Source organism: Thermobia domestica, chromosome 11 (genome assembly GCF_964235325.1).
Source record: "Thermobia domestica chromosome 11, izTheDome1.hap1.1, whole genome shotgun sequence".
Taxonomy (NCBI): Eukaryota; Metazoa; Arthropoda; class Insecta; order Zygentoma; family Lepismatidae; genus Thermobia; species Thermobia domestica.
The window spans coordinates 108,693,301-108,707,428 of NC_137464.1; the positions used below are offsets into that span (position 1 = coordinate 108,693,301).

Genomic DNA, 14,128 nt, shown 5'->3' on the forward strand with positions numbered 1-14,128 from the left:
TATAAAGAAACTTCTTCACTTGCTATGTGTTCTACCTGTTACAACATGTTCTGCTGAAAGGAGCTTCTCCACTTTGAAATTGGTTAAGTCATATCTGCGGACAACAATGAGTGAAGATAGACTAAATGGACTTGCTCTAATGAACATTCATAGAGAAAATGTTTCCATTAGTGTTGAAGAAGTTATAGATCATTTTTCTCAATTGCATCCTCGACGAATGCAATTGTTATTCCAGTAAACCAGGTAAGATCAAATTAAACAATATTGCATTAGGCATAAATGTTGTTACTTCTTCATTCTATTTTGTATATTTGTTACAATGAAGTTGTACACCATGTTTGTAGTTCCTTATAATTATGGTTCCTTAATGTAGCGTGTTTAGCACCATGTATAAATAATTTAGGAAGTTTTTTCTTCAATCGAACTAACTCATGTTGAAATATGCTTATCCAAGCCCCTCCCAAAAATATTTCCTGGATCCGCCACTGGCACTAGTGAATAAATTGAAAAAAAACAGGATCGCTTCTGAGTGGACAGGCAAGCATCGGGCCCCGGAGGCGGATGTTCTGGAAGATGTCAGTTATCGACTCCTTAGGTTGCCCAAGAAATCTCTCCGTCGTTTTTCGCAAGAAACCGGCTATAGCTATTCAACACGTACTTTATGGATGTTACCACTAACACTTAATTTGTATTGTGCAATTTCGTTTCAAAAATCCTAAACCTCATTCCAATTGTAAGGTACACTGGCGAATATTTGCTGTTTTTCTTGAGGCGTGTTCGATATTATCTCGAATGAATTTAACCCAGTAAACATATTCCCATAAATCTCCCATCCTTTCTTGATCATTAGCCACAAACTGCATGAAAATCGGACTTCAGTTAGAAATTCTAGACCTAAGCGAAATCCGTGAGTTAAAAAAATCACCCTGTATATATTCACATCTATATATTGTGAAACACCTTTGTAACTTTAAAACTAAAAACTAAATAAACTCAATTAAATAATGTATAATGCATATATCGAGAAGGGAAATCATTTGGCATGTTCTGCAGTACTACAAGGGGGACAGGTGCTTAATGGTAAAGCACCTGCTTCTGGTGTGAGAGACGACTGGTTCGATCCTCGATCATGCCAGTTTGCGGTAGTCAGCATTATATTCATGGGTTTTCTCGGGGTTCTCCCATTTCCTCACACATTCTCTTTCCGCCAGTTATTCCATAGTTATTTGCTTTGATTAATTAATTATCCGTCTCCTTTAACCCAAAGGGCATAACCGTTGGACATAAAACTTCAAAATTTTATTTTTTCATTTTACTATTAGATTATCGGTATTGCCAACCCAATAAAGTTATATTTTTATAATTAGAGTACTTAAGATTATTAAATATTTCAAATCTACGAGTTGAACGAAAACTTACAAAAAACAGTGTTACAAACTAAGTACCACAAACATCCAAATTTTAGATTCCTCTACAACAGTAATAACGCAAATGAGACAGACCGGTCAATGTAAAATCAAAGTACTTCAGCGTCGAATACTATGACCACGATCTGACTTATTTCAAATGAATTTGAGCAAAGTTATAAAGAATTAATAATTTGACTTTCTTCCAAATAGACTTCGTTCGGCAGCCGAACATTTAACGAGAAAATGCAGAAATAATATTAACTCGTGAACAAAATATCAGATCAATATCTGCTAAAAGTGACTTTTCATTATTTATAGTCGTAGATTCCATTAATCGAAAGCTTCCGTTGTAGCTTTATGATTAGCAGGGCCCAGATTTTGTTGACCTAAAATTTTCTAAAAAGTAACCTATAAAATGACACTAAAATTCCTGTAAAATGACCCTAAAATTCACAAAAGTTGACCTTAAAACTTGCAGTTTTTAAACGTTTATTTCATTAAAACATTGACATTTTTTGAATATCTATTGGATTTTAATTACCATTTCTCACTCATTTTCAAAGGTTTTGTTTCAGTTAGTTGCAGTCCATTGATCATTTGTGTCTTTGGTTTAAAAAAGCAATAATATTAAAACTAAACTTTGAATAATCTAGTAAATAGCTAAGCATTTCATATTTGATTTACAGATATATAGGTCTATATCCAGTTAAGCAACATATAAACATTTCATAAGCTGTGATACAACAAACTAACTCAGGAACTTTGTAATCGTCAGAAAATTTAGTTCATACCTTATTCAGCATTGCAGTAGATAACTGTAAACATTGTTACGATTTTATTGAATTAGCAGCCTTAATTATATACGGAGCAGCATCTGTTACAAAAACAACATGGCCATGTTGGACATCTTCAGGCCAAAGTAGGGATATCGATTTATCGAAAAGTCTACCTATTGTAAAATGGTTGACAGATTCCAACACTTCACCAGTTAGCAAAAATATTTTGCTAGGTTCGTCGGCTTTCACTACCCCAACAATAATATTGACTATATAACATTCCTTCACATTACTAGTCTGTCTATAGAAACAAAAGTTATCTGAGTCCAAAGTTCCTCTCTTATTTTTCTTATTGTGTCCTAGTTACACTTTGGCATGTATTTTTTCCTAAGATTCGTTTCGTCTGGAATGGAACAACCTGTATGACGTTCCAGGAAATCCCCCAATTTCACATTGTTGAGTTTCCAAAGAGGAATATTTGAAGACACAAAAACTTCACACAACTCTTTTGAAAACTGAGGATTTGCCTTTACTATTCGAAGCACTCTCCACAAGTAACAACTGTGAACACTTGGTTTTATGTTTGTTTTCAACTGCGCGTAAATGTTTTTCGCTTCTGATATGCTTTTGTACAGTGTCTCTCTTCTCTGCTGCCACTTTTACTTCACATGCCTTGGAAAACAATATTGTACCGTCAGTACTAAAAACATCCTCACCAAATTCAGAAACAATCTGTCTTAAATGAGAAGCTGTAGAGGGTTTAGGCCTCGGCATTTTACATACTGAAAGCATCAATTCACTCTCGAGCTGTAACTAGGAAGCACACTTAAAGAGTAAACGTTCGCAAATGTAGATTGTATACACCAGAATAATAGATAAAAACCCTGTTTAAAACCTTTGAACGTTTTCTAATCTATTTTTAGTTATTCATGTAGTCATATCCTTTGTGGTAAATAACCTACAGCCATCTGCTTTGGCCACTTACGAAACCCAGCTCTCGCCAACCAGCTACAGCTTAGTGTTCATTGACTTCTTAGGAATGCAATTTTTCCACCCCAACAATCAGAAAGCAGGAAAAAAAGATAATTTAACTTCGTGTTTTTAAATCCGTAAACAGTTTTCATTTTAAGACTTCCTTATGTAGAAGAAAAAGAATAAAAAGACCATAAGTGACCTAAAAGTTACCTTAAAATATTAAAAATTGACCTGAAACTTCAAAACGGCAAAAAGTGACCAAAAGTTGACCCTAAAGAAATATATTTTTAGAACCAAGAGTTGATGGATAATGTTTTTATTTGAACTTGCCTTGTTCTATGCGTAACAGAAAAAAGTTGACTTGTCAACAAGATCCGGACCCTGATGATTAGTATTATACTCATCTTCTTAAAATTGAGTCGCGTAGTCATAGAATTTGATATTGAGATTTCATTCTTAAAATTATCAGACATATATTTCAGTGCTTCTTGATATTTGATCTAGAAGCAAAGAAACGGTGAAAAGAAAAAATGTTGGGTTTAAAGTTATTATAATACAAGGAGAAGCCATAAGTATTGCAATATTTCTACAACCCAAACCGTAGGTGCGTGTATACGCCGTGATCTTCAGTAAGAACAAAGTCAAACTAGCCCAAGGGGTAGTGTGGCAAGAGGACTATTTGCCACGGAGAGCACCATTCCGTCAACCAAGGTCTAGCTGATCCAGGATAACATATTCTGAGGTCATACTACACATCATTGAGGAAAATCTATCCACCAGCACGATGATTGTCAAACCAATTCGGCATAACCCAGTACACTAGTGCGAACCTTCACGAACTCAGGAAAACCTTAGGAATTGCCGCAGTGTGCCACATGAGTTGATCTCAGCTCAGGTCTAGAGAAGAGTGGGCATGTGCCACCAACTGCTGCAAAATCCGTGTGATGTGCGTTTCTGGGAACGGATTGTCATGTGTGATAAAAAGTTAGTATTTTCCCGAAGTTCGAAAATAGTAAGCCTAGCCTTCAACTAGCTGGGGCTAGTTTTTAAATGCCATTTCTATTTTTCTTAAAGCATTTTTTCATTCTTTTCTACTATCAATATGGAAGCTATGAATGTTTTAGATTTTAAAATGATTTCCATTTTGAAATAAGAAAGTGTATCGAAAAAATGATCGAAACAAGAAAGTTTCGGAGTTTTTAATATTTTCAAATGGCTGCAATTTTGAATCAAGATCGCAGATGTAACTGATCAACAATAAAACCAAATACTGTATCAAGCAAATGTACTGTACATGCCATGTACTATCTTGGTACGATCAAAATTGCGAACGATATCATGTCAATAATATTCGTCAACGTTATATCAACCTTTACGGTTATATACACCGGAATATTCAAAAAGAAGGAGGAAACTTAAAATATTTATTTCTAATAAACGACAATTGATAGAGACATATATGATATATCAATAAATAGAGGAAAGTTTATATCTATCAATTTCATTCAAACAACATGGCGCTGTTATTTGTTTACAAGAGAATGGCGACGCCCCAAGAGAAGCCGAATAAAACTTGAAACTTTCTTCTATCCAGTAATATACGGTATGTGCCTCTATCTGTTGTCATTCACTAAAAATAAATATTTTAAACCTGCTCCTTCTTTTTGAATAACACTATCTATCTATCTATCTATCTATCTATCTATCTATCTATCTATCTATATATATATATATATATCTATATCTATATATATATATATATATATATATATATATATATATATATATATATATATATATATATATATATATATATATATATATATATATACATATATATACAGGGTGTTAATGAACTATACCAACAAACTGTAAGAGGTGATTCCTCATATCAAAATAAGAGAAAAAGTTCATATGGATCTATTGTGAAAAGTGCATAGTTTCAGAGCTAGGGCTGTCCGAAACCTCGAAAAAGCTAAATTTCAATAGGAGATTTATTCGAATTCTAGAAACTGGAAGGTAGTTCTTATCAGCATAAAGAAAGCCACGCATACACAGTCCAAAAGTACATATTTCATCAATTATCAATAGGTATAAAGGGTATTTCCTATAGGGTATATTTCTCAGATATGTTTTCAATAGAGTTTTCAGATATATCCTGATTTCAGGAAGGATCCAAAGTAAGCAGGAGGTAAACCTTGACAACAATGGACATCCAATGGTTCGAAGGGAAGACGGAAGTTAGGAACCGGCAGCTCCATGTTTCTTTGTGTTCGGAATAACGTGTGATGATATGTATTCCGTCACGGTATATTTCACGTTTTCTTCACTTATAAGTGAAGGAAAACATCGCACCATGCGTTTTCCCGAATACGAGAAACTATGCTGCTGACGATCTTTAACACTTCCGACATTGCGCCAAAGGATTCCGTATTCACTGCTATTAAGGCTTATCGTTTGCCTACTTTGGACTAATCATAAAATCAGAGCATATCTCAAAATTCGGTTGATGGTGTGTCTGGGAATTTCACCATGCAGGGAATAATCTCTACACTCATTGAACATTAAGAAATATGCATTTTTGGATTGCGTATGCGTGACTTCCTTTATGCTGATATGAACCACCATCCACAATTTCTCGAATTCGAAATAGAGCCTCTTGAAATTTGGCCTTTTCGCGATTTTGGATAGCCCTAGCTCTGAAACTATGCACTTTTCGCCATAGGTTCATATGAACATTTTCTTTTATTTTGATGTGAGGAATCACCTCATAAAGTTTGTCAGTATAGTTCATTAACACCCTATATATATATATATATATATATTGCGTCAGTTAAATTTCCTTTGCGTACGCCACTGGTGGAGATAGTGTTAGCGCACAATTTCCGACCTTCTTCTACACGCTGTTAGCGCTAGATGCGCTATTGCCTCGCATGCATACTTCCACGGTAATATACCAGAGTGATTCAATTTAACATGTAGTTCAAAAATATTCATTAATTCTCTAATTGCTTGCCAAAAAATTACGTGAATATATATCAGATGAAGTGAACATATATTAAAATCTGAATTGCGAAGCACATTACGAAGATATTTTATATTTTCTTCATAGACCCTAATAATTTGAATATGAGCGTCGCAAAGCGTGCATAGCCACTCCAAAATCTACTGCGGAGATTTCTCGTGCTTGAAAGAATGTGTAAGACTTTTTCCGCGAAAAGCAGAAACATCTCTTCCATCTCGTTCACTTGGAGTGCGCGTTAGGAAAGAGTTGAGAGTCACCACCTTATTTCCTCTACTTCCACCTGCCACCAGAACGTAGGTAAACAAAGAAAATGCCACGATAAAAGAGTGATTAGATTATATGTAAGACTAGGTGTTTAAAGGATTGTTTGGATTGTAAAGGATTGTTTTGTAACGGCCGACGAATGTTAGAAACAGCCAACCCAGTACAACGGGCAACATCAAGCATCGTGATTTACTCTCTGCCGCTAAATATATCGTGGAGGACAATCAGGCTTGTATACTCCGTTTTAAAATAACTAAAATTTGTGTTCGATCGTTCCTCATTTGATTACGGGAACAAATATTTAGGATTTTTTTTAAAATAGTATTCCCCGCATTAATTGGGAAGGCACCTAACTTTCTGATTATTATAGAATTCCCTGTATAAATTTTATATATCATTTTTGGTGCATTAGCACTGATTAATAAAACAGTCATTTTTTCTAAATATGTAAAACCTGAATTAAAGAATCACGTCTTAAAATAGAACACAAGATCATACTGTAAATTAAAAGTGTACTTTATAATTTTTGAAAGGCATTATATTAATTTTCATCTATCATGTGACAATAGAGAATAATTGTATTTTTTTAATCAACTTAAAATTTATCTTAAAATGAACTTAGAAATATTACAAAATGAAACTAATTAAATAGTTTTACGTGCAGCGTTTTATCTCCTGCAGGATAAAGAGGTAATTGATGAAAATCAATGAATATAAAATAATTTGTGGAATGAGAATGAGAGAAAACAAAACTCCGAAAAAAATCAGGAATACGATGTTGCCCACAAAAAATTCAAATGACCTGACATCGAACCAGGGACCCTTCCCATCAGAATCACTGCCCCCACTAGAAAAGTTACTAATATGTGTATTTTATTTTAACTGATAATGGGTGCATATATTACAACAAAGCCCACTTAACTGGAATACACATAAGGTATAGGCCGTACTTACACTTCCATTTGGAATATAAATGGGTTAGATACGTATTTCTGCCAAACCATTATGGTTGAGTTGTCAATATTTGCGTCAGCATATATGTTAATGTGATGAACATAAGCAAAGAATTACTTTTATTTTATTATACATATTTTATTTTTGCTCTCATCGCAATGTCTATTTGTAAACATTTTCATTCTCTTCACAGATAACTCGTTCAGTTTATAGCGTGTGTTGTTTAAATAGAAACTAAAACGATGACATCAACAAATCATTTGGTTCGTGGATTGACTGTAGGAAGCAGGCGGGGCTCTCTTAGTGGTGTAAGTCATATTGAACCCGAGTGGTTTGTAAGTATGCCGGAGGAATGTTTGCATGGACGTTTCTTGCGAGATGTCACAGAGTTGCTTTTGGAAGAGGCTGTATTTCAAGGCAACTCACGAGGAAGACCAGTTATCAATTGGCGTGATCCTCTCGAGCTGAGCGAAATTTTGGACTTGGAACTCGGAAAGGAACCTATGGCACATAATGAACTCCTACAAAAAATCCAGGATACCGTAAAGTTCAGTGTGAAGACAGGGCATCCATATTTTGCTCATCAGCTTTTCTCGTGGTGAGTAAATATATATATCTTTAAAACAAAATTATTATAATTTTTATGATGTTGATTAAATAGTTTCCTTGTAAGTGTACAATTAGAGTGTAACTCCCTTTTTCAGCATCGAGACTATATGAAACGAGACCTACTGCTCAACTATAACGCCAGTTTGTATTCTCACCGAGGATCGAACCCGGACTACACCTACAGAAAGAATCGATTCAGATGTCAATACACAAATAAATTTTATTATTCTCTGTCAGCACTACTTCATACGTACTTTACATTAACAAACAGTGTCGTCAATTTGTTTATTTTAATAGTTCATCATTGTATCTGCTTTGAATTGTGATTAAATTTGTAAGTTTCAATTAACAATCCAATAACATGCGTGAGACTTGCTATTTTTAACCTGCAGCCCTCTACAGAGAATCTTTATAAGAGTTTCGCATTCTGAGTGTTCGTGCGTTGATTTTATTTACCAGGCACTTTGAAGCGTCAAAGCTGGAAAGACTACTTCTCTCGTCTCTCAGCACTCTAACATCTATGAGTACTATATGTTGTCGGGTTCGCTTAATAAATCGTCACTGTTCGAATAATAGTGTGCCTGTTCTTTCAATAAACTAGATTCTGGGAACTAATCCCACAGAGATATACAACATTTTGGACCGGTACTTTTCGTCTATCACTGGATTTGCACAGTAGTTTGTCCGTTTAATCATTTTGTTAGTCATATCAAGTAGAACCCATTAGATTTCCTTAGCACTAACAGTGGCATTTATAATGTTCCCTTCACGGCTCTTGAGTTTGAAAATGTCTTAACGCGAATTCATCCAATACAAGTCCAGGCATTAATTGTAGCTGTATCTTATGATATGTTACACAACATATCTCACAACAACTCAGTTCGCGTTATTGTAGCTGTTTTATCGCATCTGAACAAATGATACTTTCCTAACTCAATGAGGTGAGGCGCTGGTCTTCCAATCTTAAAACCAGAAAAAAACACGATGGCTGTTATGAGCTACAGATTGATTCCTCTCACGAATTATGTCTGTAAGCTCGTTGAATGCATGACGAACAAGCTGGTGTGTTATTTGAGTTAAATCATCTCTTGAGCAAATTCCAATGTAACTTTCGGTTTTTATGATTTGTCATAGACAATCTTGCTTATCTTGAAAGCCAGATTTGCGAAACCTTCACTTGGGACCACCTTGTATATACACAGGTGTCCAAAACTTAAGCATAATGCAAGAAGTTGCACGTAAAGCCCGGGAAGGCAATCGCGAGCACAGAAATTGTGATGGATGGAATGTATTCCTTGTGAGGAGCATTGAGCCGGATGTGGCAAACATCCACCTGACCTCCTATGGGAAGAAAGCGAACACTAATGCTTGGATTCGAAATAGGCGCATTTCGTGTGTGCAGTGAGTGGAGGGTACTGCTAAGTTGAATGTGGGAATAGATTAATGGAATATGGCACAAAAACGCCATTTGGATGCATTTACCAAAGGCCGGATCATCGGGCGCTTGGAAAAATTTGACACACAGACAGCAGTAATACGAACCATCAATGTGCTACAAAGTGTCGTGTCTTAGTTCTGGAAACAGTTTATCGACACAGGAGAAATCAGCTGTGGGTCCGGTGAAGGACATCCACGAGTGACAACTCCACAGCAGGATCGATACTTGTCCGTAACTGCGCGTCACAACCCGACCATGCCTGCAAGAGAACTGCCAACGGAGCTTGCAGCCGCCTCAGGAGTGAGAGTGTCACGCCATACTGTGTACCGGAGACTGAGTGCCAGTAGTCTGTATGACCGACGACTAGCAGCATGCGTTCCACTGTCTCAGACACACAAAAATACCCGTTTACAGTGGTGTCGAAAACATCACCAGTGGACCCCTAACGAATAGAGCCACGTACTGTTCACAGATGAGTGCAGATTCAGTTTCCAAAGCGATTCCCATCGCATTCTGATCTGGCACGAACCGGGAACTCGTTTACAACCCAAGAACATAGTGGAAAGACATCAGTATGGTGATAGTGAAATATTGGTTTGGGCAGGCATTATGATGAATAGTCGTACTGACCAGCACATCTTCGAGGCTGGTCCATAAACGGCCAGAGGTACAGAGACGAGGTTCTGCATGACCATATGCGGCTTTTCAGGGGTGCACTTGGCCCACAGTTTCTGCTTATGCATGACAATGCCCGTCCCTGTCGAGCCAAACTGGTGAAAGAATGTCTAGAGACGGAAGACATGCAACATATTGAGTGGCCAGTGCGACCTCTTGACCTAAACACGATTGAACATGAATGGGACGCATTATGAGGATGTGTTGGAACCCGCCAGCCGCCTCCAGGACACACCAGGAGCTCTGTACTGCTCTTCATAAGGAATGGAATTAGCTACCCCAAGAGCTCTTCCATAACCTGATATTGAGCATGAAACGTCGTTGCCAGGCATGTATGGCTGTTCGGGGTGACTATATCCCATATTAACCTGTTCTCGATGCCGTCAGTGCCTCTCACAGTGTTTTTGTGGTATGAGTATTTTGGTACCAAGTTTTGAGTTTGTGTTGTGTGACACCTTCTGCCATGTTTTCCTTTAAGTTTGGCCTGTTCCGTGTTAATGTAGCCTTTAAGTGTGATATGTTGTTATGGTGGTTGCATTTGGTGTGACTTCTTTACGTTCTTCGTGCCCTATACACTCGAACAGTCCTTATGCTTAAGTTTTGCACACCTGTGTATATTCTTCAATTTAGGAAATGCTTATGACGCAATGGGACGTTACGAAATATTAAAGCAACTTCATACCAGGGATCTTCATGGCCATATAGCTAAACTTACACCACATTTCCTCGATGAGTTGTTTTAGAGTACCATTGAGTTCTAGTCTCTCAGATCAATTTCTGCAGAAAAACAGCACCCAAGGCAGTGTTCGTAGTGTCACATTGTTCATTAATTGTTCAGTTCACACCTTACATTAATGCCTATTACAAACACCTCTAATGTTCACTTTCATACATAATTAAGCGATTTGAAATGTAATGCTTTTATATATAGATATGAAATCATGCATATTTTAGGACTTTCACTAGGTAACATTAAAACTTAAGAACGGCTTGCACAAATTAAAGGTCTTCGTAAGGCCCTGTTACACGCTAACATTTTTTTGTCACACATTCAAGTCGATTCGCCTAGAAGGAATATGCAAACAGTGAATCTCTCACTTAGTATCACACTTTCTGTAACATATTTTATAAAGTATCAGAGGACATGGAAAATATGGAGGATTTAACATCATCAACGATACGCTATCTAACCGGGATCCCCTTAATCTAAAAACCTAAAGCAAACACGATGGGCCAAAACAAATGCTGAAAGAGAAGTAATGATTAGAACAATGATTCGCACTTAAATCAAATTCAAAGGTTTTATTTACCCAAATAAAAATTTCGACATTCTACCTATTGTTCTTTCATACTTTGATGATATAACAAAATTTTGAATTCACAAAATATACAAAGCCTTTTGCATATAACACAGATATGACAAGTGCGAAACAGAATTAAAGTAAGTAAATAAAGAAATAGATCCAGGAACTTTAGTAAAATATACATTATTATTTTATGAATTTAACACAGGTACTGAACTTATTATAAACTTATTAATAAACACACAGGTATAAACTTATTAATATATCTGATTTCTTTTATCCATAGTAAATAGTAAACAAATAAGTGTATCTTCGAGATCTTCTGTGCAGATATCAGAGCAAACTTCACTTAGTAATTACGAAATGAGATTATGTTGACTAAAATTGGACATTGACGATATGTTTAATTTTCTGTATGCAAATTAATGCTTTTTGTTATTTTACACCATATTGAGGAATAAAACATATTATATGTCACCACTCCGCGCTTCAGTGTCATAATGATCAACCGAGCGGAGGCTATAGAGAAAGGACATTAAAATCCTATGTCATTTTACTAGCATCGCAGAGCTGAGTAATGTTATCTGAACCTTATTTTCATATTTCAATTATAGATTCTCTTAGTGAAGAAGTCACCATTATAAATTTAGTGACACTGAATCTAGTCAGCTAATTGCAATGAGGTCATTGACGACATTTAAAGATCGCATATAATTGAGTTCAGTTGACTTTGAGTTTAACGTCCCTTTCAGTAGCAAGGCTGTATGAGACGGGACCTAATGATTAACGTGGAATCCAAACCACATGAGCTCCCGCCGGGAATACGAACCCGGGTCTCCCACACCAAAGACGCGTACGCTAACCGCTTAGTCACGGAGCTTTAGATCACATATAATAAAGTACCTTAAATTATTGATATTACATATAGAATCATAGCAACATATCAATGTAACAGTTACGTAACAGACAGCAAATATATATGGAATATCAGAATCCACGGTAATGTTTTTATAAATCATTAAAAGCAAAATTTTTGAACTCTTTGACTTTGAAAACTCACAATCAAAATCTTAATAAGTAGCTTTAGAATAAAAAATTACTTAGTTAAAATAGTATACCACACTAGAGACAATGGTAACTTTGGCACTAGCTGCGGCTATCTTTTGGAAAAATAAAATTCTTGATATATTTGTGGCCTTTATATAGCTCCGGATCTGGAAATTTTTGTCTTCTGTCTTTAGTTTGTAAAACTTTTGCCACAGCAGGCCTAGGATATCTAATGTTGTTCCAAAACCATTAAGAGCACTATGCATTCTTAAATTTAGAGCTTCCTTTCAATAACTCGACTGCTTATTGTTTTCAATGTTGTATGAACTGATACTGCTCTCTCGGGCCCAGTGTTATGTGGAGTCAAACAAATATAAGACTGCACCAATTTTGAAAATACAAAGTGCGGTCTGGACTCCTTGAAATAGTGATATAATTTTGCCGTGGAGTTACTCAAATTCAAAGGAACAGGAAGTTTTTCAGCAGCAAATAAACTTACAATATCGTCTGTCAAAGAAGAAAGTGCACTTTTTCCAAATAAATTTTCAACTTGGACGCGTGCTGCTTGAACTACTTCATTCATACTTCTTGCCTCAATGAGTGCATTTATTGAATTCAGAATGCCTTGTTGCTCATCGTAAAGTCTTTCGGAAATTAATTTTTTAAAACCCAATACCACTTTTGTTCTTATTGCGGACCAGCATCTCTTAGTGGGGACAAGGGAGCTGACAGCACGTCTTTGGGGAAAACTTCCAAGCCAGAATGAGATGGGTCATCTTCTTCATCACTTGTAGCTTTATCATTATTGAGCCATCCTTCTTCAAATCACGTGCAAATTTCCAATACATATATTCCTGTTTTGTCTTTCTTCATGTCCCCCAAAAGTCCAACTTTTGTAAATGTAGTCCACTTTTATGGGTAATTGTATATACTTTTTTGCCTCCCCCCCTCCTCCATTAAAAAGTAACAAATTTTTCTCAAAGATGACGTCGATTTGCCCGCACTATGGCTGTTCACTAGGCGACACTTTTGTCGCATAGTTGTACCTTATTTTATGCACTTTATGAAATCACTTTTAGCCCTCGATAAAATCGCAGTCTTTTATTACTATAACACAAATGACTTACATTGTATCAATTACAATATTTATATATCTATATATATAAAAGAGAACGTACAAATCCTTTGTTCCCTCATCACGCTAATACGGCTGAACCAATTTCTTTTATTTTTGGGGGGTTATTAGGATTTGGACCCTAGATGGTTTTTATCATATCACTTTAATTTTTAATTACCAGTGTCTTGAGATAATTGACCATTCAAGTGTCCATAACGTACAAATCCTTTGTTAGATCATCATAGGTAAAAATAAACGTATTTATATGCAACCCGCATGACCGTGTCACTCGGCGGGTTAACATAAATGACAGGCGCTATAATGTTAACATTTACTGCAATCACTTGAAAGCGAAAAGGTAAAAATTATCTAAGTAACAAAGTTTATTGCGTTCCGGGGTGACCGCAGCGAAGCGGGGCGGGTTAACATAAATGACAGGCGATATAATGTTAACATTTAATGCAATCTTCTATGGTTTTTATCATATCACTTGAAAGCGAAAAAGTAAAAATTATCTAAGTAACAACGTTTATTG

The 14,128-nt window shown here is 36.0% G+C and overlaps 1 protein-coding gene across 5 annotated transcripts in view; it reads left to right on the plus strand.

The window, feature by feature from the left end:
* The window catches only part of LOC145664351 (cysteine sulfinic acid decarboxylase-like), a 101,966-nt gene that overhangs the window by 39,850 nt on the left and 47,988 nt on the right, over nucleotides 1–14,128 (plus strand). For 4 of the 5 annotated variants that reach the window (XM_081730974.1, XM_081730975.1, XM_081730979.1 and 1 more), the window contains one exon: nucleotides 7,597–8,001. In XM_081730974.1, the coding sequence (XP_081587100.1) occupies nucleotides 7,646–8,001 (356 nt within the window). In that variant the 5' untranslated portion in view covers nucleotides 7,597–7,645. Of the gene's footprint in view, nucleotides 1–103; nucleotides 244–7,596; nucleotides 8,002–14,128 lie in introns of those variants that run through there. The other variant, XM_081730977.1, reaches the window with a different exon arrangement.